The sequence below is a fragment of the Pleurodeles waltl genome, chromosome 7, assembly GCF_031143425.1.
Source record: "Pleurodeles waltl isolate 20211129_DDA chromosome 7, aPleWal1.hap1.20221129, whole genome shotgun sequence".
In the NCBI taxonomy this organism is placed as follows: Eukaryota; Metazoa; Chordata; class Amphibia; order Caudata; family Salamandridae; genus Pleurodeles; species Pleurodeles waltl.
The window spans coordinates 1,147,851,147-1,147,878,387 of NC_090446.1; the positions used below are offsets into that span (position 1 = coordinate 1,147,851,147).

At 46.1% G+C, this 27,241-nt stretch overlaps 1 protein-coding gene across 1 annotated transcript in view; it reads right to left on the reverse strand.

Moving 5' to 3' along the window:
- Positions 1 to 27,241, reverse strand: part of UBE2O (ubiquitin conjugating enzyme E2 O) — a 738,495-nt gene that overhangs the window by 522,832 nt on the left and 188,422 nt on the right. The window contains exons 5-6 of the mRNA XM_069200225.1: positions 17,136 to 17,199; positions 16,603 to 16,746 (exon numbers count right to left, since the gene is read on the reverse strand). Of these exons, the coding sequence (XP_069056326.1) occupies positions 16,603 to 16,746; positions 17,136 to 17,199 (208 nt within the window). The remainder of the gene's footprint in view (positions 1 to 16,602; positions 16,747 to 17,135; positions 17,200 to 27,241) is intronic.

Here is a 27,241-nt window from a genome sequence, read left to right on the forward strand (position 1 = left end):
ACCATCACACACCCACACACACACACACACACACACACACACTGTTTGGATATGGGGTTACCGGCATGGGTTTTTGGAAAGCTACGAACAATTGTTTAGTTTTACGAAATGCTTTTTTTCTGTCTATGTAATACATTAGTGTTCTTTTTATGTCTGATGTATGCAGTGCCCTTTCTGCTACTGAGTCTGGTTGTGGAAAGAAGACTGGGAGTTCAACTGTTTGGTTTAGATGAAACAGTGATATGACTTTTGGTAAAAATTGTGGATTTGTACTGAGAACCACTTTATGTTTGTGTATTTGTATAAAGGGTTCTTGGATAGTAAATGCCTGTATTTTGCGAACTCTTCGTAGTGAAGTGATGGCTATTAGAAACGCTACTTTCCAAGTCAAGAATTGGATTTGACAAGAATGTATGGGTTCAAATGGTGGGCCCATGAGTCGTGTAAGTACAATATTAAGATTCCACGAAGGTACTGGTGGTCTTCTTGGAGGTATGATTCTTTTTAGTCCTTCCATAAAGGCTTTAATAACTGGGATTCTAAAAAGCGTCTTTGTATGTTTAATCTGCAGATAAGCAGATAGTGCAGTGAGATGGATTTTTATGGAAGAGGTTTGCTTTTTGTAAGTGCAGTAAATAACTTAGAATGTTTTGTATGGAGGCTTCTAGCGGCGTGATTTGATTTGCCTGGCAGTAGAAAACAAATCTTTTCCATTTATTAGCCTAACAATGCCTTGTTGTCGGTTTCCTTGCTTGTTTAATGACCTCCATACACTCATTTGAAAGGTTTAGATATCCAAATTCTAAGACTTCAGGAGCCAGATTGCTAGGTTGAGCAATGCTGGATTGGGGTGTCTGATCCGTTGTTTGTGTTGTGTTAACAGATCTGGTCTGTTTGTTGGACTTCTCGGTAGTACCGCACATCAAACTACCAGTGTAGTGTACCACAGTTGGCGAGCCCACATTGGTGCTATGAGTATTAGTTTGAGTTTGTTTGGACTCAGTTTGTTGACCAGGAAAGTAATGAGCGGGAGAAGGGGGGGGGCGGGTGTAAGCAAATATCCCCCGACCAGCTGATAAATAGAGCATTGCCCTTGGAGTGAGGGTGTGGGTACCTGGATGCTAAGTTTTGGCATTTTGTCATGTTGCAAACAGATCTATGTTTGGTGTCCCCCAGCGGTAGAAGTAATCTTGTAGAATCTGGGGATGTATTTCCCACTCGTGAGTTTGCTGGTGATCGACTGAGATTGTCAGCTAACTGACTGTGAATGCCTGGTATATATTGTGCTATCAGGCGAATGTTGTGAATGGCCCAATGCCAAATTTTGTGTGCTAGGAGACACAGTTGTGACGAGAGTGCCCCCCCTGTTTGTTTAGATAATACATTGTTGACATATTGTCTGTTTTGACAAGAATGTGTTTGTGGACTAGAAGGGGCTGAAAGGCTTTTAGTGCTAGAAAGACTGCTAGCAGTTCTAAGGGATTTATGTGAAGTTGTTTCTGTGACTGTCCCACTGTACTTGTATGCCGTGATTGTGGAGGTGTGCTCCCCACCCAATCATGGAGGCGTCAGTTGTGATAATGGCGTGAGGCACTGGGTCTTGAAAGGGCCACCCTTTGTTTAAATGTAAAGGGTTCCACCATTGAAGCGAAGAGTGTGTTTGGCGGTCTATCAACACTAGATCTTGGAGTTGACCCTGTGCCTGCGTCCATTATCTTGCTAGGCACTGGTGTAAGGGCTGCATGTGCAGTCTTGCGTTTGGGACAATAGCTATGCATGAGGACATCATGCCTAGTAATTTCATTACAAACCTGACCGTGTATTGTTGGTTTGGCTGCATGCTTGATCTTATATTTTGAACCGATTGAACTCTTTGTGGACTTGGAGTGGCAATTGTTTTTTGTGTGTTGAGTGTTGCTCCCAAGTATTGCTGTATTTGGGATGGTTGTAAATGAGATTTTTGGTAATTTATAGAAAACCCTAGTTTGTGTAGAGTATCTATTACATATTGGGTATGAATTTGACATCGTTGAGTGTTGGCTTTTATTAGCCAATCGTCTATCTACGGGAATACGTGCATGTGATGTCTCCTTATATGAGCTGCCACTACAGCTAGGCATTTTGTAAATACCCTGGGTGCTGTTGTTATTCCGAAGGGCAATACTTTGAATTGGTAGTGTTTGCCTTGTACTACAAACCTGAGGTATTTCCTGTGAGATGGATGAATGGGTATGTGAAAATACGCATCTTTTAGATCCAGTGTTGCCATGTATTCCACTTGTTTTAGTAAGGGAACTACGTCCTGTAGTGTTACCATGTGGAAATGATCTGATTTGATGAAGAGATTTAACGTTCTGAGATCTAGAATAGGCCTTAACGTTTTGTCTCTTTGGAATAAGGAAATATAAGTAGTAAACCCCTGCTCCTTTCTGATAAGGTACCAGTTCTATGGCTTGTTTTGCTAGTAGTGCTTGGACCTCTATTTGTAATAGGTCTAAGTGTAGTATTGACATCTTGTGCGTTCTTGGGGGAACATCTGGAGGGAATTTTGTGAACTCTATGCAGTAACCATGTTGGATAATTGATAGCACCCATGTGTCCGTGGTAATGTGTGCCCAATTGTTGTGGTATTTTGTTAATCTCCCCTCCACTGGTGATGTGTGTTGGGGAAGTGTGACATTGAAGTCACTGCTTGCTACTAGGGGTTTGCTTGGCAGGCTGAAATTTCCCTCATCCTCTTGGGAACGGTCCTCTGTAGGAACCACAAAACCCCCTCTCTGGTACTGAGATTGGTAAGTGGGTTTTGTTTGGGCGGTGGATGGTTTTGAGGGTTGATGTCTAAACCCTCCCCTGAACTGTGGTTTCCTAAATGTTCCCCTGCATTGAGAGGAGTAGAGCGCGCCCATGGCTTTGGACGTGTTCGTGTTCTTTTTCATTTTTTCTATTGCAGTGTCCACCTCCGGCCCGAATAGCTGGAGTTGATTGAACGGCATATTCAATACCACCTGCTGTATCTTTGGTTTAAAACCAGAACTTCCCAGCCATGCATGCCTTCTAATAGTGAATGCTGTATTGACAGTCCGTGCCGATGTATCAGCAGAGTCCAGTGCAGAGTGGATTTGGTTGTTTGAGATGGCCTGTCCCTCCTCCACCACTTGCTGGGCACGTTTTTGATGCTCTTTTGGTAGATGTTGGATAATATCCTGCATCGCCTCCTAATGTGCTCTGTCGTAGCGGGCAAGGAGGGCTCGAGTGTTAGCAATACGCCACTGATTAGCCGCTTGCGATGCCACTCTTTTCCCTGCCACATCGAACATACGGCTTTCCTTATCAGGAGGTGGCGCATCCCCTGATGACTGAATTTGCCCGCTTTCTTGCAGCCCCCAAAACAACTGAGTCCGGAGGGAGCTGTTGTGTAATAAACACAGGGTCTGACGGGGGCGCTTTATATTTTTTCTCTCGACCCTGGGCGTGATGGCTCTCCCTTTTACTGGTTCTTGGAAAACCTGTTGTGCATGTTTAAGCATGCCCGGTATCATTGGCAGGCTTTGGGATGAAGCATGCGTGGATGCCAGAGTGTTACATAGAAAGTCATCCTCCACTGGTTCTGAATGCATTGTGAAATGTTGCTGCTCTGGCCAGTACCTGCGTGTTTTACGTGCTATCCTCTGGAGGTGAAGGTTTTGTAGGATAACACTCCAGACTGTTGTCCGAAACTGGTGGGTCGTATAGATCCCAGGGGTCCGCATCGTCCTGCGTCATTCCAGTACGTGTGGGTGACTGCCATTGGTGTACCCACTGGTGACAGTTGCGGTGACTGAAGTGGGGACGTTTGTGGTGAGAAATGTGGGGGTGGTGACTTTTCTCTAACCACCTTGGCTTTTGGTTGCATTTCAGTCTCATGAAAAGCCAGTTTTCTTTTGAACTTGAGAGGAGGGATGGTTTGTACTTTCCCTGTGTCTTTTTGAATTTGTAGCCTTGGTTGCGTTTAGTCAAGCTCTTCCAAATTCAGTTCCTGCTCGAATCTGTGCCTTTCCTTTAGCTGTTGAGAGCCCCTGTTCTTCCGTGTAGGAAGTCTTTTTCAGCTCCAAAGCCATTTCTTTTCGGTACCGAAACCCTGATGGAAACTGTTGGTCTTGGTTCCGAGAGGTTTTTTCGAGGTTTGCTCGACCACTCGATGTCGACTCTTTTCGGTGCATGTTTCTCGACCCGACTCGGAAGTCTTTGACAATATTTTGGCCTTTTTCGGTGCAGATGTTATTTGGTCACTGCCTTTTCTGTGGGTCAAGCCATGGCCTTCCGGCAGTGGCGTCCCCGAGGCCTTTTTTTTTTTTTTTTAGCTGACCCTGGGTGTGGGACGGGGCAGGTGTACTCACTTTTTGCGCCGCCGTCGATGGCCGATCCCTGTCGGAGTCATCCGAGTCCAAACCCTCAATGGATATTCTCGTTTCTTCTTCCTCGACGTCGAGGTGTTGTGTCAGCTTCGACGCCATCTGTAAACGTCTTGCGCATCGAGCTTTGCAGGACTCACAAGTATCCTCTCTGTGTTCGGGCGATAAACACAGGTTACAGATCCGATGCTGGTCTGTATAAGGATACTTGGCGTGACACGTCGGACAGAAACGGAAGGGGGTCCGATCCATGAGTCTTCGCGATGGGTGTGGTCGGGCCGACCAGGCCTTGGTTAAGTGCGGAAGCCCCGAATGGCCCCCGAAGCGGTCTCGTTGTTGGTGCCGATGTGTTGGTACTAAACCGGTCCCGAACGCAAACAATACAGACGGATTTCGATGACTTTCTAAGTTTTCCCCATTCAAATTACGGAGCGAAGAGGAACACGTCCGAACCCAATGGCGGAAAGAAAACAATCTAAGATGGAGTCGACGCCCATGCGCAATGGAGCCGAAAGGGAGGAGTCACTCGGTCCCGTGACTCGAAAAGACTTCTTAGAAGAAAAACAACTTGTAACACTCGGAGCCCAACACTAGATGGCAGGAACAGTGCACAGCATGTGTATCTGCAGCTACACATGCCATTGAATTGAAATATACATTGAAATCATAAGTATTCATATCTAAAACCTTTAGATAAAGGTAATAGGACAATCAGGCAGGAATATACAGCAGTCTGAAAAGCATTTGAATTTAATATTAATGAACACCTCCATAGACAGATGCTCACCTTATTGAACTACATGGCATAACATGGCCTGTCCCACAGCTGCGTTGCTTTGTTGACTGTAGGAAGAAGAGCTGCTTGAGCCAATGGGTGGGCTTACACGTCACATCATATTAGATCTTCTCCAGCGGAATGCCTGCAAGCAGAGCAGCTGAAGTAGATACTGCTCTTGTAAAATGTGCTCTAGCTTTTCTAGTTCGGGGTTTGTCCCCTCTGGAATGGCAAAATCGAATTGTTGCTGATATCCATCGTGCTATTGGTGCTCTTATCGCTGCAGTCCCCTTAGGCCCTTGTCCATAAGAGGCTAGTAGCAAATCTGTTTAACCAACGTTTAGTACGGTGGAGGTAAAACTTGAGACACTGTTTTATGCCCTAAGTATGGAAAGCACTTTCAGATGGTGTGACTGTACTGGGCAAAAATGTTCAAAGTATGATAAGTTCATTGAGAAGGGACCTTTGCAATGAATTTTGGGTTTGTTCTGATAAGTACAAACTTGTCCTTGAAACATAGAAAAGGCTCTTAGGTAGTAAAGGACTGTAGCTCACTAAACCCTCGCGTAGATGTGAAAGCGAGAACTAGAGCAACTTTCCACGTAAGAAACTTTAGGTCAGCCTTCTGAATAGGGTTGAAAGGAGGATTCATTAATTGCGAGAGGACCACGTTGAGATACCATTCCGGGGGAGGAGCTTGCACTGGTGGGAAAGCTCTGAACAGCCCTTTCATGAATTAATGAGCTTAATGAGTCTTGTTGAGCAAGGAGATCTTATCTGTGTAAAGCCTCTGCACCTTAAAATTGCAGCAAGGTGAACTTTGACTGATGCACGGACAAGGCCTGGCTTGGCCAGCAAAAAGGAGAGAAGGCAAAATCTTTTCGGGAGAGGCTTCAAATGGGTGCACGCCATTTTGCTGACACTATGAACAGAATATTTTCCATTTTAGTCTATAAATTTTGTCTGCACCCTCCGCTCTTGCTCTGGATATATCTCTGCATTCTTGAGTGATATTTAAGTCCTGAAACTAACAGAACTCAGGAGCCACGTGTGCAAGTGTAGAAAGACTGGCACCAGGTCTAATACTTGGCCCTAGGGATGAGGTCAATGATGGAACAGTTATCTGACCACATCTGCAGGTCATAGTGGCCCAGGACAGCCAAGATGTTGGCCACCCGAACAGTGATGACAGACATGGAAGAAAACCTTCTGCCGATATTGTCTAAACTGGGCGAGTCTGCCCGGTGGCACAGAAATTGGAATGGATGGGTTTTTAGGTCAACGTTCAGCTACTTGAGAAATGACAATCGGGTTTGGTGTGCCTTGTCAGGCATGAAGGGGAATCCTCTGGGGCCCTGCCAATATCAGGCAAGACAGCCATCATTGTGGCAGGGTTCTTCATTATTTTGATACCCTCTTCCCAGATGTAGTCGATAGGTATAGCCCAGACTGACTTTGTTTGCTCTTTGAAAATCATAACAGAAGCACTGCTTAACCAATATAAGGGGGTGGAAACTGGTTGCCGCTCTTTCAATTAAGTTATAAAATCTCCGATGTTCTATGGAGGGGAATCGACAGGTTGTTGAGGAGGTGGGGGAGGAGAGGGTATGACAGTCGTCCCAGTCATCAAGAGGAGTCTGAGGCTCGGAAATCTCGCCCTCCTCTGTCATTATCAGATGACAATGGATTGTCCCTCAGTGGCGCTGCTATATGGGAAGCTAGCGTTATTCGGTGAGTGGTGGGCAGAGGGATGGTTGTTGAAGTAGTCAGAAATACAGATTGTGGCGGTGTCACTAGTTGTTCTTCAGGAGGCTGTGGAAAAAGTTTCTTATAGTCAGAAAGCATAGCTTGAAGATCCTGGATCAAGTACCTAGGCATTAGGAGGTAATCCTGTTTAGGTGGATGATTAGGGCAGTATCTGAACTGCTCAGAATGCCTTTGAGAAGGAAAATAGCCCTGATCTTCCTCATAATAGTCATCATCTTCATCCTGGCATTTAACGTGACGCTCGGAGGGGCTGCACCCTGGTCTGAAAGGGCTGTCGTCAGTCTTCAGTGTCCTACAAGTGGCTTGGAATACAAGGAGAAATTCTGCTGGACGAAGGAACCTCAGGACATGATTGTAAAGAAATGGCTCCCTGTTGCAGTTACCCCCCACTTTTTGCCTGATACTGATGCTGACTTGACTGAAGTGTGCTGGGACCCTGCTAACCAGGCCCCAGCACCAGTGTTCTTTCACCTAAAATGCACCATTATCTCCACAATTGGCACAACCCTGGCACCCAGGTAAGTCCCTTGTAACTGGTACCCCTGGTACCAAGGGCCCTGATGCCATGGAAGGTCTCTAAGACCCTGGGGACCCCTCACTCAGCACAGATACAGTGCTTGCCAGCTTGTGTGTGCTGGTGGGAAGAAAATGAATAAGTCGACATGGCACTCCCCTCAGGGTGCCATGCCAACCTCACACTGCCTATGGCATAGGTAAGTCACCCCTCTAGCAGGCCTTACAGCTCTAAGGCAGGGGGCACTATATCACTGGTGAGGGCATAGCTGCATGAGCAATATGCCCCTACAGTGTCTAAGTCTATTCTTAGACATTGTAAGCACAGTGTGGCCATATTAAGTATATGGTCTGGGAGTTTGTCAAAAACGAACTCCACAGCTCTATAATGGCTACACTGAATACTACGAAGTTTGGTATCAAACTTCTCAGAATAATAAACCCACACTGATGCCAGTGTTGGATTTATTACAAAATGCACACCGAGGGCATCTTAGAGATGCCCCCTGTATTTTACCCAATTGTTCAGTGCAGGACTGACTGGTCTGTGCCAGCCTGCTGCTGAAAGACAAGTTTTTGACCCCATGTGGTGAGGGCCTTTGTGCTCTCTGAGGACAGAAACAAAAGCCTGCTCTGGGTGGAGGTGCTTCACACCTCCCCCTTGCAGGAACTGTAACACCTAGCAGTGAGCCTCAAAGGCTAAGGCTTCGTGTTACAATGCCCCAGGGCACTCCAGTTAGTGGAGATGCCCGCCCCCTGGACACAGCCCCCACTTTTGGCGGTAAGTCCAGAGGAGATAATGAGAAAAACAAGGAGGAGTCACCCACCACTCAGGACAGCCCCTAAGGTGCCCTGAGCTGAGGTGACCCCTGCCTTTAGAAATCCTTCATCTTGGTTTTGGAGGACTCCCCCAAAAGGAATAGGGATGTGCCCCCCCCTCCACTCAGGGAGGAGGCACAAAGAGGGTGTAGCCACCCTCAAGGACAGTAGCCATTAGCTACTGCCCTCCCAGACCTAAACACACCCCTAAATTCAGTATTTAGGGGCTCCCCAGAACCTAGGAAATTAGATTCCTTCAACCTAAGACGAAGAAGGACTGCTGAGCTGAAAAACCTGCAGAGAAGACGGAGACACCAACTGCTTTGGCCACAGCTCTACCGGCCTGTCTCCCCACTTCTAAAGACACTGCTCCAGCGACGCGTTCCACAGGGTCCAGCGACCTCTGAAGCCTCAGAGGACTACCCTGCATCTAGAAGGACCAAGAACACCCGAGGACAGCGGCTCTGTTCCACAAAGACTGCAACTTTACAACAAAGAAGCACCTTTGAAACCACACACGTTTCCCGCCGGAAGCGTGAGACTTTGCACTCTGCACCCGACGCCCCCGGCTCGACTTGTGGAGAACAAACACCACAGGGAGGACTCCCCGGCAACTACGAGACCGTGAGTAGCCAGAGTTGACCCCCACTGAGCCCCCACAGCGACGCCTGCAGAGGGAATCCCAAGGCTCCCCCTGACTGCGACTGCCTGCTTCAAAGACCCAACACCTGGTAAAGACACTGCACCCGCAGCCCCCAGGACCTGAAGGATCCGATCTCCAGTGCAGGAGCGACCCCCAGGTGGCCCTCTCCCTTGCCCAGGTGGTGGCTACCCTGAGGAGCCCCCCCCTTGCCTGCATCGCTGAAGAGACCCCTTGGTCTCCCATTGGATTACATTGCGAACCCGACGCCTTTTTGCACACTGCACCCGGCCGCCCCCGTGCCGCTGAGGGTGTACTTTTTGTGCTGACTTGTGTCCCCCTCCCAGTGCCCTACAAACCCCCCTGGTCAGCCCTCCGAAGACGCGGGTACTTACCTGCTGGCAGACTGGAACCGGGGCACCCACTTCTCCATTGAAGCCTATGCGTTTTGGGCACCACTTTGACCTCTGCACCTGACCGGCCCGGAGCCGCTGGTGTGGTAACTTTGGGGTTGCCCTGAACCCCCAACGGTGGGCTACCTTGGACCCAACTTTGAACCCCATAGGTGGTTTACTTACCTGCAAAACTAACCAATACTTACCTCCCCCAGGAACTGTTGAAAATTGCACTGTCTAGTTTTAAAATAGCTATATGCCATTTGTGTGAAAACTGTATATGCTATTTTGCTAATTCAAAGTTCCTAAAGTTCCTAAGTGAAGTACCTTTCATTTAAAGTATTGTTTGTATCTTGAACCTGTGGTTCTTAAAATAAACTAAGAAAAGATATCTTTCTATACAAAAACCTATTGGCCTGGAATTGTCAGAGTGTGTGTTCCTCATTTATTGCCTGTGTGTACAAGTGCTTAACACAACCCTCTGATAAGCCTACTGCTCGACCACACTACCACAAAATAGAGCATTAGAATTATCTCTTTTTGCCACTATCTTACCTCTAAGGGGAACCCTTGGACTCTGTGCATGCTATTTCTTACTTTGAAATAGTACATACAGAGCCAACTTCCTACAATGAGGTCTTGTGATTGTTGTATTTTTGATCCTCATTGACGAAGGCATCAACAATGTTGTCGTCTGAGCAAAGTAAGTATCCTGTCTTGATAACCTTGGTAATTTTGTACCCCTCATAGACAAAATCATAGTGGACGTAGTTGACAGGACCGCCATCGACCAAAACGTCGGTGGTAGCTTTGGTGGGAGTCATCGTCGACGGGATTTAGTTTACTCTGCAATCTTTGTGGGCAAGTTGGGAGTGTCAATGGAGGCTGTCACTGCTGTTGACGGGTCCTTGATAGAGGACTTACGCCTCGTCATTGACTGGTCTGGGAAGGAGGCATGATAGTGATCTCTATCCTTGTTGAAAGGCGTAGATGGAGCAGGCAAAATGGTATCTAAGGAGAACTGTTCTTGCTTCTCCTTTTTCATAGAATCCTTAGCCCGTTGTAAAGTCTTTAGGGATTTCCTTCTCTCCTCAGTGTAGAAAGTAGGCCTGGAGTGTAGTGAGCACCTATGGCGTTTTCACCTTATACCAGGTCCAGGTATCCCTTATTAGTGAAGTGTAGGCAGTGTCTAGGAAGCCAGGGCTCTCTAGAGGTAGCTGTGGATAAGCACCCAAGACCTATCTCGTAGACATGCAAAGCTTATACAATACCACTATAGTCAGTGTTACAAAAATAAAGGTGCTTTATTATAGTAACAAACCTTAAAATACTGTATAGGCAATACCGCAACTGGAGGTCTGTAAACACACTATTATATACACATTAGGAATCAGCAAATCGAATAGAAAGCAATAGGCATTGGCAAAAAAAAATGCGAATAGTGAGGGCCAAACCATATGCTAAAAAAAAAGTGGAATGTGAAGGGCAATCCCCCACCCAAGGAAGTGGAATCAGTAGAAGGGAGCTGGAGGAACTAGGAACCCCAAGAGGTGAGTACCATAGTGACCCCCAGCAACCAGGAGAGCAGAGGTAAGTACCTGGTTTTCCCAAAAACAAACAGGAGGACTTTGGAAAAGAATTGTGCAAGATCCAGACAAGAACTGGAAGACCTCAAAAGGTGGATCCTGAGAGAAGAGGACCTGCAAAGGAAGGCGCCAAATTCCAGTTCGAGATGGATTGTCCAGTTGGGGCAGGAGCAATTACCCACCCTTCTGTGGATGCAGGACCAGGTCGATGGTGGACGAAGGTGGTCAGCAGTGCAGCACAGGAGCCGAATTTCCAGGTGACCCTCAGCAGCTGGGAGAGTCAGAAGATGAGGCAGCCCCCACTGGCAACCCACTGGCAGCAGGCACAGGAGTCGCGGTGAGGCCCACTCAGCACACTTGGAGGATTGTCCCACATCACTGGAGCAACTGTGCATTGCAGGAAAAGGTGCTGGAGGCCGTGGCTATCCAGAGCCTGAAGATCCCTTGGAGGAGGAACAAACAAGCCTTAGTAGCTGCATGAGTCACGGTGCACAGGGGTACTGTCCTGCAAGGGGAGGCAAGGGCTTACCTTCTCCCAAGCTGGAAACCTGGTAGAGAGGACCAAGGGAACCGCTCCAGGCCACCACCTGCGATGCAGGTTTCACTCAGTTCTGGAAGAGAGCAGATTCACGAAGCCATTCGTAGTTGCAGTTGGTGCCTGCAGATGCAGGGGAGTAACTTTTTCACTCCAAGGGAGATTCCTTCTTACTTCTTGTGCGGGCTGAAGACTCGCCGCCCTCAGAGGAGGCACAGCCGGAGAAATGTTGCAGTTGCCAGAAGGAGCCAGGGAAGCAATGTTGCAGAGCCGAGTCATCGCTGAACTTGCAGATTTTTGGTTCCTGGAGGGTCCAGTTGCAGTCCCAGTGGCCAGAAGATTAAGTCAACAATGCAGAGGCATCCTGTTGGAATCTTACACGTCGAATCTGAGGACCCATTCAAGAGGGAGACCCTAAATGGCTAAGGAAGGGGATTGGTCACCTAGCAGGGTGACCAACTATCAGGACGGGGCTGTGATGTCACCTACCTCACCTAGCCACTAGGATGCTCCCAGGTGCCTCTGCCCACCTTGGGTTCAAGATGGCAGTCCAAGGACTAGAAGCCACCTGGAGGAGCTCTGGGAACCACCCATGGGGTGGTGATGGACAGGGGAGTGGTCACTCCCTTTTCCTTTGTCCAGTTTTGCGCCAGAGCAGGGACCGGGGGTCCTTGGACTGGTGCATACCGGTTTATGCAAGGAGGGCACCAAATGGGCCCTTCAAAGCATACTGCTGGCTTGGCGAGTCTACTCCTCCCAAGCCATGTAACACCTATTTCAAAGGGAGAGGGTGTTACCTTCCTCCCCTACAGGAAATCCTACGTTCTGTCTTCCTCTGCCTGAGCTGGTCAAGCATCAGGAGGGCAGAAACCTATCTGAGGGGTGGCAACAGCAGGGGCTGCCTGGAAAACCTCAGAAGACTGGTAGGAGCAATGCTGGGGGTTCTCTAAGGAGCCCCAGAGTGCATGGAATCATAGAACTAATACTGGCAACAGTATTGGGGTATGGTTCAGACATGTTTGATACCAAACATGCCCAGGTTCGGAGTTACCATTATGTAGCTGAACACAGGTAGTGGTGACCTGTGTCCAGTACACTGGTAAAATGGCTTCCCTGCACTTACAAAGTCCAGTGTAAAGGAGCTAGAGTTCATAGGGTACCTCTCCTCAAGCTGGGGTGCCCTCACACACAGGTAGCTGCATCCTGCTCTCTGGACTAGGAGGACCTACAAATAAGGGCGACTTACAGTGACCTGGTGTAGTGTCCTGCAGTGAAAAGGTGCATGCACTTTCTCACGTAGGCTTCAATGGTAGGCCTGCAGACATTTTGCAAGGGCTCCCATGGGTGGCACAATGAGTGAGAGTGAGAGTGAGAGTGAGAGTGAGAGTGAGAACGAGAGTGAGAACGAGAGTGAGAACGAGAGTGAGAACGAGAGTGAGAACGAGAGTGAGAACGAGAGAACGAGAGAACGAGAGAGAGAACGAGAGAGAGAACGAGAGAACGAGAGAGAGAACGAGAGAACGAGAGAGAGAACGAGAGAACGAGAGAGAGAGAGAGAGAGAGAGAGAGAGAGAGAGAGAGAGAGAGAGAGAGAGAGAGAACTTTCATGCACTCAGAAGTTCCGTCACGGGTCCTAGCTCTCTTACAAGACCTAGAGGGGGTGTCGCTGTCTTCCTCAGAAGATGCTCTGAGTTTTGGCTTTTTAAAGCCACAAGAGCAGGCTCCCCTCCCTGACTCTCAATGTTTTTGAGTAGAAAGTGCAACAAATCGTGCACTCTTTCGCTTTGTGCTGGGGGTAGAGGCAGTAATGGCAATCCTTATGTGGGTCATCCATATGTACCCATTTCTTCCCACAGGTCTGGCAGGGATGAAAAAGGTGAATGTCAGACATTGTAACTGTAGTAAGCTTTCAATACAGTTTTGGAAGAAAAATGGAGCAGAGCTCAAGGAGACTCACTTCACACATGATGTGCAGTGAAAATCTGAGGGATTCTGCCTCTCTTGGGAGTGTTCTAGAGGGTGCCTGCATCCGACTGATCATTGTTCAAGTCTGGTCATTCTTTAAAAAGGACATAGATAAGCTATTAAACTAATGGCCTAGTGCCATTACATCTTTACATACTGCTTTACCATGGTACCACAGACTCCCACTTCGACGACTGTAATAATTCAAGCATGTGAATCTATGAAAAATCCAATAATGGATAACGATTTGACAATAAGGAAATAAGATCAGCTGACACTACCTGGAATGTAGACCAGGAGCAGTCTTTGCTGCAGAGTGGGGGACACGGCAAGAGATCAAAGCAAATCAAGATCACTCATTGGGTTAAAAAACAAACCGAGATATGCATGTAACTTTGGTATAGGTAATATCATTCAACAATTGTACTCATGTGTAACAGTATTGGGTTTTGTTATACAAAGCAGACCAGAATCCGACAGGAACACTGAATAAAATGATCACACCATCATTTACACTTTTGGAACATGCATACAGCATATATCTTTTCACGAAAAGAATACTTGAAGCCTACCTTAGCTGTTCAATTGATGTGTTGGGGTACTGTGGTTTATCCAAACCCTGCCCCGCTGTCCTCTCCAGACCACCTAATGTGCTCCAGAGAGGATTCCTATCACTTTCTTCAAAGCCCTGAGCCCCCAACCCTTCCCTGATTGCAAGGAATCAGAAGAGAAGGGCAAGGCCAGTTCAAACATTTTCCACAGTGTTAACTGACCCTCATTACAAGAACAACAGTTTGACAGGTTTTGTGACCACCAGGCACCAAGGGAGCCAGGCAGTAGCTGCTAGTTGAACGAGAGGAGAGGAGAGTTAAGTGCACAATGTGTGGCTCTCTTCCTTCTCCCTCAAAACCAACACTCCCACGGAGTGGCAACCCTAGACTCACTACAAGTACATGGTGCCCTACCTACTAGAATCATGCAATTTGTTTCCACCCCAAATGTATTTTCCATACTAAAACTCTGCACTAAGCTAAAAAAAAAAAAAAAGGTTTATAACATTGTATACCACCTTAACAATATCCATGACAATACTAAGAATACAATATACTTTCTATTTGGATCTATGCTATTTAATGAAGATGTGCTTTTCAATCCTGTCAATTAACAGTATAAATTTTGTAAGGCCATAAGCACTACATTTGGGGTGCAAGCTTTGGCTTGCAACACAGGGGTACCAGTTCTTGTTTGCTCAGCTAACCATAATTGGTAATCTGCAAAGTGTTTTGGTTTTAAGTACCCATCACTTCACTGTAAACTAGACTGGATTTGCAGTAATTCTGAGGTTTTAAACACTCTTATGAACTGAAAAAGCATAAACTTGGCCCATAAGTTAATTAAAAGAAAAAGTACTACTTTTTTCATATAGTATATACCTTTGTGACGCGCCCTACTGATACTGCCCATGTACATTGGCCAGGCCCTCCCACCAAACTATCCAATGTCCATGAACAATGTAGGATGGCATCAGGCTGCAACACACAGCTATCCATGCACACAATCCCTGCCAAGCTGCATAGCCGACAGGACCTGCCCCAGAATCACTGAGCCAGTTGCTTTTGGCTTTCAGTAGTGCAAGGCACGCGTAGTGGACCAGCTCGTGGGAGCCCAAAAACCATACATGGCAGGCTTTGGGCATACATCCTGGTAAATGGCCAATCCTTGAGCTAGTTTCAGGTTCCTTAGTGCTCTATATATGTCTTTCCGATAGTATTTTTACTCAAGATTTGCATAAATAAATATAGCTAGAAAAGCCCCTTTCCCCAATATCACCTTTGAGGTAATGGATGCTCTCACAGGCCTGTAATATATCCTTTCAACTTTTTTCCACAGAATTTAGCTGTTCTCGTATCCAGTAATATCCACTAACACAAATTTTCAGTTGTTGCCACTACTTAGATTGCCTAAATCTTTTGAGGATTTGTGGATTCCACATTGGACGAAAGGCTATTTTGAATGCTAGTTTGACTTACATTTACTTACATTTATAATGTTATGTGAACATTGGGTATCTGAGACTGATTCAAAACATGTGAATCTATGAAAGATCTAGTGACTGAGAAGGTGAAACAGAAAAACAGAAAAAAAAAAAAGAAAAAAGAAAAAAAAAAAAATCAAAGGCTGGGTAATTACGTGTGAAAATGTTTCAGCATATTTCGAACAGTCAAACAGTTATACCTAAGGTAGAATAAGGTGCTTCCTTGAAATTGGATTGTGGGGGTCTGTAAAAGTATTCTAGGACTGGTCTGTTACCAATATAGCCCATTTAGCAGTGGCAAACATAACAGCACCAGTCAGAAGGCAAAAAGAGATAATAATCAAGGCAAAAGTTTGACATAAAACAAAATGTCAAAACAGAGGTCACATTTTGCTATTTAAAGCAAGATTTGGACACCTTTATGAGAAATTATCAGGGTCTGTAGACATCTTACAAACTCTACTATCACCAATTCATACTTTTCTTCTCATGTCTACCCAGGTGGCACATTTGGTAAGCAGACACTTCCCATGACAGAGCCCAAAGAAAACAAACGATAACCCTTTACAGTGGTATATGCATTTATGACTGCATTTTGCAGAAGTCTGCAGATGCTTCACATTCTCCTGCAGAAAACAAAACCAAGGAAGAGCCGAGAAGGTTCACACCCATTCTGAGAATGTCATAAAACAGTGAAATCAGAGCGACATTTATGGGTCTCCTCCAGTGCTTAATTTGTGAAAGAAAGTACCAGTGCCCAAAGCTCTACTCGGAAGCCAATGACTGGTGCAATTAAACATCAGTGTAAGGATTACAAGGCCGGTAGTTTGTTCTATTCCATACCAGACACACTCTGCCCCTTTTTCTTGCTCCTGCAGATTATTGCATTTTGTTTGTAATGGTTTTGCCTTCTGTTTGTAATGGTTTTGCCTTCTTTTTCGGTCTTTACAGTCTGTGTTTTTTCCTCTTTTGCACGCTGTAAGAATCTTATACGGAAAAATAAGTGCCGGTCCCAAAAAATAAAGTGCTGGCGCCTCCCCCCACTGGCAACCACCAGCTCAAATTAAGCACTGGTCTCCTCCCACTTCAAGTGCTAGAAAGTCCGAATTCCTTTCTTCCCTTTTTACTGAGAACAAGAAGTAAAAATTTGATTTACTTGTGCATTAGGTCACTGAGCTCACCTCTTCTACCACCACTCGGAACTTGCTCTTGGTGCTTAGAACCGGCTTCACACCAGACAGCCACTGAACACCAGAGAACACCTTAGAGGGGCCGATAAGCACCTGTCCAGGATAAAAGCCGTACGAATCATCAAAGAAGAGACCCTGGAAAGAAAAAAATGATTAGCTATACTTACAATTCGGTGTTGTGTATGAGTAGAATGAACCCAACTTCTGTTCCTGCAGCCCCAAATGCATAACTAGCAAAGCCTACACCACTGACCAAATACAAATTGGTGGGCACTGCTATGTATAAAGAAAAATGTGTCCCAATATGCAACCTTAACAGGCATGTTAGACTAGTGAAAAAATCTACACTATGGTACCAAAATACAGGTTGCAAACATAACCTATCCACTTGATGTGCAAAGAGTACAACTCATGGACTCCTCACCATTAACCCATCAAAGAGTGTTTGGGCTATAGAAACCACATTATACAGAGTGAACAATTAAAAAAGCTAAGATGGAGGGCAGCCGTTGTGGTGTGCTTACCGAGTCACTGACATGGGGACAGACATCATAGAGTTTGGACCCATCGTCTGAGCTCATGGAACACCTATAGGGGAACCAAACGACAGAAAAGCATGTTAAAAAATGCAGAAGGAAAAAACTCCTTTTACACTCCTGTAAAATAAATAAATTAAATAAGAAAAATGGGAAATAGGAGGTTCACACTAGTTTTTTGTTCCATTCAAGGCAAACAAACTCCATGCAGGTTACAGATAGACCACAGACTTTGGTCCTCACACTGTCACTCACAAAGGGCAAGTCGGACACCAAAGTAAGCAAAAATATTGATTAAAAAAGTTCAAATTATCGCAAAAGCAGACAGAAAGGAAGCACCCAGCAACGCAACAGAGGGTTTGGGTGGATGTTATAACGGGGGAAATATTGAAGGACTAGCTGAAGCATTAGCGTACTAAGGAAATAAGGTAAAGTATACACCAGAACACTGGCTTAAAGGAGAGAGAGATTTTACAGGGCACATGAATGCTCAAAAAACTGGAGCTGAATGGTGCCAAACAGAGCACAAAAGGAAGTTGTCTTGAGGCTAAACATAATTTTACAGTTTATGTGCACACTGTTCACAAGAATAAATGTCAAATAAGGTGCCTTAGAAATTGAGCTAGACGTTGCAAAAGAACAAAGAACCTAAACTAACATGCCCAGAAAAGGCTGCAACCACAGCAAGAAATGGGAAGCTAATAGCTAGCCTCCACTCATTTGCTTGGTCTCAACTATTATGTACCACAAACAAATAGGCAGGCTTGGTGCGGATTTAAAACTCTATTGTGAGAAGGTTCTAAGTATATACAACTTAGCATAAATATGCAATGAAGAAGCACTTATTTATTGTTTCTTTAAATATTTCTTATAGGGAAAGGGGTGTTCTTTGCAAACCTAGCTCACCATCTTAAGTATTTCATTAGAATTTCCACAGATCCAATACTGCCTTCTATGTTGTATGAACGGGAAAACATTTAAAAGAGAAAATGTTTCTTCTCAAAATTGTCACTTAAAATTATAGTAGTTTAAGAGGCTATTTTTATCTTCAGTAAAAGTGGAGCGTAAACATGATTTAATTTAAAAAATGACAAATACAGACTGATGACAGCCCTTTCAGAACGGAAAAAGTAAAAATGAACATGTATATGTTTGGCTTATCAGAGAGAAGTTTTTATCTTGCCACTTAAAAAGCAGCCATGTGCACCAATGTACCACAGTACTGTATCATTTATGGATTTTATTTTGAACGGGAGGCCAGAAAAATTACCATTCCTTATGTCACAACCACTATTAGAAATCAGTGAGCACTGCTTATTAATTTCAAGACATTACTTCTGATTGAGAAGTAGGACTGGGAGTAAGATCGCCTTCAATAACAAAATTGTGTTTGAAACTTGTAAAGCAACAACAGAGGATCTCAATAGGGTGTGTACAATATAGGTGCAAGACTGCTCGAGCCAAGCCAGCTTTTTTAGACCACCCCCTTTAACATGCTCCAGAAACTCTGTTACACAGCAGCAATCCTGAAATACTGGCATACTCCCCAGTCCCTCTGGACATCCTGGAGCTAGATCTGGTCTTAATCCCAGAGGAAAGTTAACCAAAATATTGGGATATCACTAAAGACAACTAACTAAATAGGCTACACTGAATTATAGCTTTCCTTAAGTTTCTTACAAAACATTACTCATGTAAAAAACAACAGCGTTACATCTTGTAGACTGAGGTTTGTACCCATTCACTAAGGAGCTGCTGGCCTTCTTGGACCAAAAAAAAAAAAAAGATAATTAATGCTAATTAGATTTCCCACCAGATTATTTTGAGAAGAATAACCCATGTGCAGGTAGCCCTGTAATTGTTTAGTCTGTTTTTGTCCACACAGTATGCAACAGCCCTTTAAACATCTAACCAGAAGAAAGAGGTGTGCTAAAGAAATGCCATCCTGGGAAAACACGGAGATAAATTATTTCATTCATGTAGGATTATAAAATTACTTCTGAAAGAAAATGAGAGTTGAAGGAGCTACGGACTGCAGTGTAATAACTGTGCAAGCAGTGCTCCAATCTTCTCTCTTTAACAGCGGTACGGTAGGCATACATGTTTGTATGCGGTATTTCTACAGTGTGAACCTACCTCAGAAGGCAGATGAGCGCCGTACAGGGTCAAAGACAAGTAAAAAGTTAATAAATTATTTGAGAGGCAGCGGAGTAATAGAAGGTTAATGCATTGTGATGTAATGTTCATTAAACAGGTGAGTCTTCAGCTATTTCCTAAATTGGAGCAATGTCCATAAGAAATGCTACTTCACAAGACAAGTGATAGCACGTGTATGGACTGCTTCAAAGGAAAAGTCTATTAAACTTGGAAAAGACTGCCTTTAGTACCAGAGAAAAATAATGCCTTTTGACTGAGAGAAAGAAGTTGTTTAAGCCTCCAAAATAAAGCTGTTATGCCAGCTGGTTCTCTAGCATAGATATCTTTTATAGAATCATATTGTAGGAGGTTGGCTCTGTATGTACTATTTCAAAGTAAGAAATAGCATGCACAGAGTCCAAGGGATCCCCTTAGAGGTAAGATAATGGCAAAAAGAGAGAATTCTAATGCTCTGTTTTCTGGTAGTGTGGCCGAGCAGTAGGCTTATCAAAGGGTAGTGTAAAGCATTTGTTGTACACACACAGGCAATAGATGAGGGACACACACACTCAAAGACAATTCCAAGCCAACAATAGGATTCCCCTAATAGGATTAGGGATGTGCCCCCCTCCCCTCAAGGAGGAGGCACAAAGAGGGTGTAGCCACCCTCAGGGCTAGTAGCCATTGGCTACTAACCCTCCCAGACCTAAACACACCCCTAAATTGAGTATTTAGGGGCCACCAGAACCAAGCAAGATAGATTCCTGCAACCTGAAGACGAAGAAGGACTGCTGACCTGAAAGCCCTGCAGAGAAGACGGAGACACCAACTGCTTTGGCCCCAGCCCTACCGGCCTGTCTCCCCCACTTTGAGAAAAACTGCAACAGCGACGCGCTCCCCAGGGTCCAGCGACCTCTGAAGCCTCAGAGGACTACCCTACATCTAAAAGGACCAAGAACTACAAAGGAAGGCGGCTCTACTCCAAAGAAGAAACAACTTTGCAACAAAGAAACAACTTTTAAAGGACTGCACGTTTCCCGCTGGAAGCGTGGGACTTTCCACTCTGCACCCGACGCCCCAGGCTCGACATGCAGAGAAACAACACTACAGGGAGGACTCCCCGGCGACTGTGACCCTGTGAGTAGCCAGAGTTGACCCCTTGAGCCCTCCCAGCGACGCCTGCAGAGGGAATCCAGAGGCTCCCACTGACCGCGACTGCCTGCTTCTAAGGACCCGACGCCTGGTAAAGACACTGCACCCACAGCCCCCAGGACCTGAAGGATCCAACCTCCAGTGCAGAAGCGACCCCCAGGTGGTCCTCTCCCTTGCCCAGGTGGTGGCTAACCCGAGGAGCTGCCCCCCCCCCCCCCCTTGCCTGCCTGCTTCGCTGAAGAGACCCCTGGGTCTCCCATTGAACTCCATTGCAAACCAGACACCTGTTTGAACTCTGCACCTGGCCACCCCGCCGCTGAGGGTGTACTTTCTGTGTCTACTTGTGCCCCCCGGTCCCCTACAAAACCCCCCTGGTCTGCCCTACGAAGTTGCGGGTACCTACCTGCTGGCAGACTAGAAAGGGGGCACCCCCTTCTCCATTGAAGCCTATGTGTTTTGGGCACCACTTTGACCTCTGCACCTGACCGGCCCTGAGCTGCTGGTGTGGTAACTTTGGGGTTGCCCTGAACCCCCAACGGTGGGCTACCTTGGAACCAACTTTGAACCCTGTAGGTGCTTTACTTACCTGCAAAACCAACAAACACTTACCTCCCCCAGGAACTGTTGAAATTTGCACCGTCTAGTTTTAAAATAGCTTATTGCCATTTTTGTGAAAACTGTACATGCTATTTTGCTGATTCAAAGTTCCTAAGATACCTAAGTGAAGTACCTTTCATTTAAAGTATTGTGTGTAAATCTTGGACCTGTGGTTCTTAAAATAAACTAAGAAAAGATATTTTTCTATACAAAAACCTATTGGCCTGGAATTGTCTCTGAGTGTGTGTTCCTCATTTATTGCCGGTGTGTATGTACAACAAATGCTTAACACTACCCTCTGATAAGCCTACTGCTCGACCACACTACTACAAAATAGAGCATTAGAATTATCTCTTTTTGCCACTATCTTACCTCTAAGTGGAACCCTTGGACTCTTTGCATGCTATTTCCTACTTTGAAATAGTACATACAGAGCAGACTTCCTACATTAGTGGCAGCGGTGGGATACAAGACTTTGCATTTACTGGACTACTCAGCCAATACCGGATCACACAACTAAATTCCAAACATGGTCATTAGAAACTGATTTTTGAAATTTGAGCTATTTTTCTAAATTTTTAAAAGTGCTGCTAGGGCCTTGTGTTAGTCCCTGTTAGCATTTCTTTTAGAATTTAAAAGTTTTGTAAAAGTTTGAATTAAGTTCTAGAGATAGCTTTAGATTCTTAAAAAGTATTCCAACTTTTAGAAACATAATGTCTGCTGCAGAAGAGATAGTGATGGAACTCAACATCACCCCTTACCTGCACCTTAGGATGTCAGAGTTAAGGTCTCTCTGCAAAATCAAAAAGATAAAGACTGGTTCAAACCCTACCAAAGTACAGCTCCAGGAGCTTTTGGCAGAGTTTGCTAAAAACAACCCCTCTGATATCTTCACAGAGGGGGAAGCTAGTGATGTGGAGGATTTCCGACCGCAAGTCCTAGATAGGGAGCCCAGGGTTTCTCAAACCCTGTCTCCACAAGTGATAGAGATGTTGCTTCTCTCACAGGAGAGTCCAACAGCTCTGCAAGCATTGAGGGCAGCCTCAATGAAGATGACCTCCTGTTAGCCAGGATGGCCAAAAGATTGACTTTGGAGAGACAGCTCCTAGCCATAGAAAGGGAAAGACAAGAGATGGGCTTAGGTCCCATCAAAGGTGGCAGCAACATAAATAGGGTCAGAGATTCTCCTGACATGTTGAAAATCCCTAAAGGGATTGTAACTAAATATGAAGATGGTGATGACATCACCAAATGGTTCACACCTTTTGAGAGGGCTTGTGCAACCAGAAAAGTAAACAGATCTTACTGGGTTGCTCTCCTTTGGGAAATGTTCACTGGAAAGTGTAGGGATAAACTCCTCACACTCTCTGTAAAAGATGCAGAATCCTATGACCTTATGAAGGCTACCCTGATTGAGGGCTTTGGATTCTCAACTGAGGAGTACAGGATTAGGTTAAGGGGGGCTCAAAAATCCCCGAGCCAGACCTGGGTTGATTTTGTTGACTTCTCAGTCAAAACACTGGATGGTTGGATTCATGGCAGTGGTGTAAATGATTATGATGGGCTGTACAATTTATTTGTGAAAGAACACCTGTTAAGTAATTCTTTCAATGATAAACTGCATCAGCATCTGGTAGACCTAGGACCAATTTCTCCACAAGAATTGGGAAAGAAGGCGGGCCATTGGGTCAAGACTAGGGTGACCAAGACTTCCACAGGGGGTGACCAAAAGAAAGGGATCACAAAGACTCCCCAGGGGAAGAGTGTTGAGACATCCAAGGGTAAAAGTAAAGAGTCTTCTACAGGGCCCCAAAAACCTGCTCAGGAGGGAGGGTCCAAAGCCTCTTCACAATCCAATGTTGGGTACAAGGGTAAAAACGATCCCAAAAAGGCCTGGTGTCGTAGCTGTAATCAGCAGGGACACCAAACTGGAGACAAGGCCTGTCCCAAGAAAGGTTCCACTTCAACTTCTACTCCAGTTAGCACGTGAATAGCCAGTCTCCAGGTGGGATCAACAGTGTGCCCAGAGCAAATCAGGGTTCACACTGAAGCTACATTAGTTTCTGAGGGTGGGGTGGACTTAGCCACACTGGCTGCTTGTCCCCCTAATATGCAAAAATACAGACAGCAACTCTTGATTAATGGGACTAGTGTAGAAGGCCCGAGGGATACAGGTGCCAGTGTCACCATGGTGACAGAGAAACTGGTTTCCCCTGGTTAAAACCTGGCTGGACAAACTTATCCAGTCACCAACAATGACAATCAGACTAAAGTACATCCCATGGCTATGGTAACTTTAGAGTGGGGAGGGGTCAATGACCTGAAACAGGTGGTCGTCTGCTCAAATATCCCTGTAGACTGTTTGCTTGGAAATGACCTGGAGTCCTCAGCATGGGCTGAGGTAGAACTCAAAACCCATGCAGCCATGCTGGGTATCCCTGAACTGGTGTGTGTCAAGACAAGGGCACAGTGCAAGGCACAGGGTGAAAAAGTGGTGTTGGAGCCTGGAAAAAGGGCCCAACCCTCCAAGAGAAAAGGAAAGAAGACTGGGGAACCAGTTTCAACACAACAAGAGAAAGAGAACCTCTCTTCCCAGGAAGAAGTTCTGCCCTCTGAGGGAACTGAGCCCATGGAGTTGGAACCTTATCAGGTTGAACTCTTAGGCCCAGGGGGACCCACAAGGGAACAGTTGTGTAAGGGGCAAGAAACATGTCCCTCTCTTGAAGGCCTTAGGCAGCAAGCTGCTTAAGAGACCAAAGGAAAGACCATTGGAACACAGTCTATTGGGAAGATGGACTCCTCTACGCTGAGGCAAGAGATCCCAAACCTGGTGCCACTAGGAGAGTGGTAGTGCCTCAGGAGTTTAGGGAGTTCATTCTAACCTTAGCTCATGATATTCCACTTGCTGGGCATTTGGGACAAACCAAGACTTAGGAAAGGTTAGTTAACCATTTCTATTGGCCCAACATGTCCCAGAAAGTAAAGGAGTTTTGTGTCTTCCTGTCAAGCCAGTGTTAAGACAGGTGGGCACCCAAAGGCACCCCTCATTTCTCTTCCAGTGGTGGGGGTCCCCTTTAAAAGAGTGGGTGTGGACATAGTTGGTCCACTTGAACCTCCCACAGCCTCAGGGAACCAGTATATCCTAGTGGTAGTGGATCATGCCACTAGATACCCTGAAGCAATTCCCCTTAGGTCCACTACTGCCCCTGCAGTAGCCAAAGCACTCATTGGTATCTTTACCAGAGTGGGATTTCCTAAGGAGGTGGTGTCTGACAGGGGTACCAACTTCTTGTCAGCATACCTGAAGCATATGTGGAATGAGTGTGGGGTGACTTACAAATTCACCACACCATACCATCCACAAACCAATGGTCTTGTAGAAAGGTTTAACAAGACATTGAAAGGCATGATCATTGGGCTCCCTGAAAAGCTCAAAAGGAGATGGGATGTCCTCTTGCCATGTCTGCTTTTCGCCTACAGAGAGGTGCCTCAGAAGGGAGTAGGGTTTTCCCCCTTTGAACTTCTGTTTGGGCATCCTGTAAGGGGACCACTAGCTCTTGTAAAAGAAGGCTGGGAGAGACCTCATCATGAGCCTAAACAAGATATAGTGGACTATGTACTAGGCCTACGTTCAAGGATGGCAGATTACATGGAAAAGGCAAGCAAAAACCTTGAGGCCAGCCAACAACTCCAGAAGATGTGGTATGACCAAAAGACTGCTATGGTTGAATTTCAGCCAGGGGAGAAAGTCTGGGTTCTGGAGCCTGTGGCTCCCAGGGCACTTCAGGACAGATGAAGTGGCCCTTACCCAGTGCTAGAAAGGAAGAGTCAGGTCACCTACCTGGTAGACCTAGGCACTAGCAGGACCCCCAAAAGGGTGATCCATGTGAACTGCCTCAAACTCTTTAATGACAGGGCAGATGTGAATCTGTTGATGGTAACAGATGAGGACCAGGAAGCTGAGAGTGAACCTCTCCCTGATCTCCTCTCCACAGACCCTAAAGATGGCTCAGTAGATAGAGTGATCTATTCAGACACCCTCTCTGGCCAACAGCAATCTGACTGTAGGAAGGTCTTACAACAGTTTGCTGAGCTCTTTTCCCTAACCCCTGGTCAGACACACCTGTGTACCCATGATGTGGACACAGGAGACAGCATGCCTGTCAAAAACGAAATTTTCAGACAGTCTGACCAAGTTAAGGAAAGCAAAGTGGAAGTCCACAAGATGCTGGAATTGGGAGTCATTGAGCACTCTGACAGTCCCTGGGCTAGCCCAGTGGTCTTAGTCCCCAAACCTCACACCAAAGATGGAAAGAGAGAGATGAGGTTTTGTGTGGACTACAGAGGACTTAATTTTGTCACCAAGACAGATGCCCATCCCATTCCAAGGGCAGATGAGTTAATTGACAAACTAAGTGCTGCCAGATACTTAAGTACCTTTGACTTGACAGCAGGGTACTGGCAAATCAAAATGGCACCAGGAGCAAAAGAAAAGACAGCCTTCTCCACACCAGGTGGGCACTATCAGTTTACTGTTATGCCCTTTGGTTCAAAGAATGCCCCTGCCACCTTCCAAAGGTTGGTGAATCAAGTCCTTGCTGGCTTGGAGTCCTTTACTGCAGCTTATCTTGACGATATTGCTCTCTTTAGCTCCAGCTGGCAGGATCACCTGGTCCACCTGAAGAAGGTTTTGAAGGCCCTGCAAGCAGCAGGCCTCTCTATCAAGGCATCCAAATGCCAGATAGGACAGGGAACTGTGGTTTACTTGGGACACCTTGTAGGTGGAGGCCAAGTTCAGCCACTCCAGCCCAAGATCCAGACTAATCTGGACTGGGCAGCTCCAAAAACCCAGACTCAAGTCAGGGCATTCCTTGGCTTGACTGGGTACTACAGGAGGTTTGTGAAGGGATATGGATCAATAGTGACACCCCTCACAGAACTTACCTCCAAGAAAATGCCCAAGAAGGTAAACTGGACTGTAGAATGCCAACAGGCATTTGACACCCCGAAACAAGCTATGTGCACAGCACCAGTTCTAAAAGCTCCAGATTACTCCAAGCAGTTAATTGTGCAGACTGATGCCTCTGAACATGGGATGGGGGCAGTTTTGTCCCAAACAAATGATGATGGCCTTGACCAGCCCGTTGCTTTCATTAGCAGGAGGTTACTCCCCAGGGTGCAGCGCTGGAGTGCCATTGAGAGGGAGGCCTTTGCTGTGGTTGGGTCCCTGAAGAAGCTGAGACCATACCTCTTTGGTACTCACTTTGTAGTTCAAACTGACCACAGACCTCTCAGATGGCTAATGCAAATGAAAGGTGAAAATCCAAAACTTTTGAGGTGGTCCATCTCCCTACAGGGGATGGAATTTATAGTGGAACACAGACCTGGGACTGCCCATGCCAATGCAGATGGCATTTCCAGGTTCTTCCACTTAGAAAATGAAGACTCTCTTGGGAAAGGTTAGTCTCATCCTCTTTTGTTTGGGTGTGGTGGTGGTGGTGGTGGTGGTGGTGGTGGTGGTGGGGGGGGGGGGGGGGGGTTGTGTAAGGAAATGCCTCCTTGGCATCGTTACCCCCTGACTTTTTGCCTTTGCGGACGCCAAGTTATGATTTGAAAGTGTGCTGAGGCCTGCTACCCAGGCCCCGGCACCAGTGTTCTTTCCCTAAAACTGTACCTTTGTTTCCACAACTGGCACACCCTGGCATCCAGGTAAGTCCCTTGTAAATGGTACCCCTGGTACCAAGGGCCCTGATGCCAGGGAAGGTCTCGAAGGGCTGCAACATGTCTTATGCCACCCTGGGGACCCCTCACTCAGCACAGGCACACTGCTTGCCAGCTTGTGTGTTCTGGTGGGGAGAAAATGACTAAGTCGACATGGCACTCCCCTCAGGGTGCCATGCCAACCTCTCACTGCCTATGGCATAGATAAGTCACCCCTCTAGCAGGTCTTACAGCCCTAAGGCAGGGTGCACTATACCATAGGTGAGGGCATAGGTGCATGAGCACTATGCCCCTACAGTGTCTAAGTAAAACCTTAGACATTGTAAGTGCAGGGTAGCCATAAGAGTATATGGTCTGGGAGTCTGTCATACACAAACTCCACAGCACCATAATGGCTACACTGAAAACTGGGAAGTTTGGTATCAAACTTCTCAGCACAATAAATGCACACTGATGCCAGTGTACATTTTATTGTGAAATACACCCCG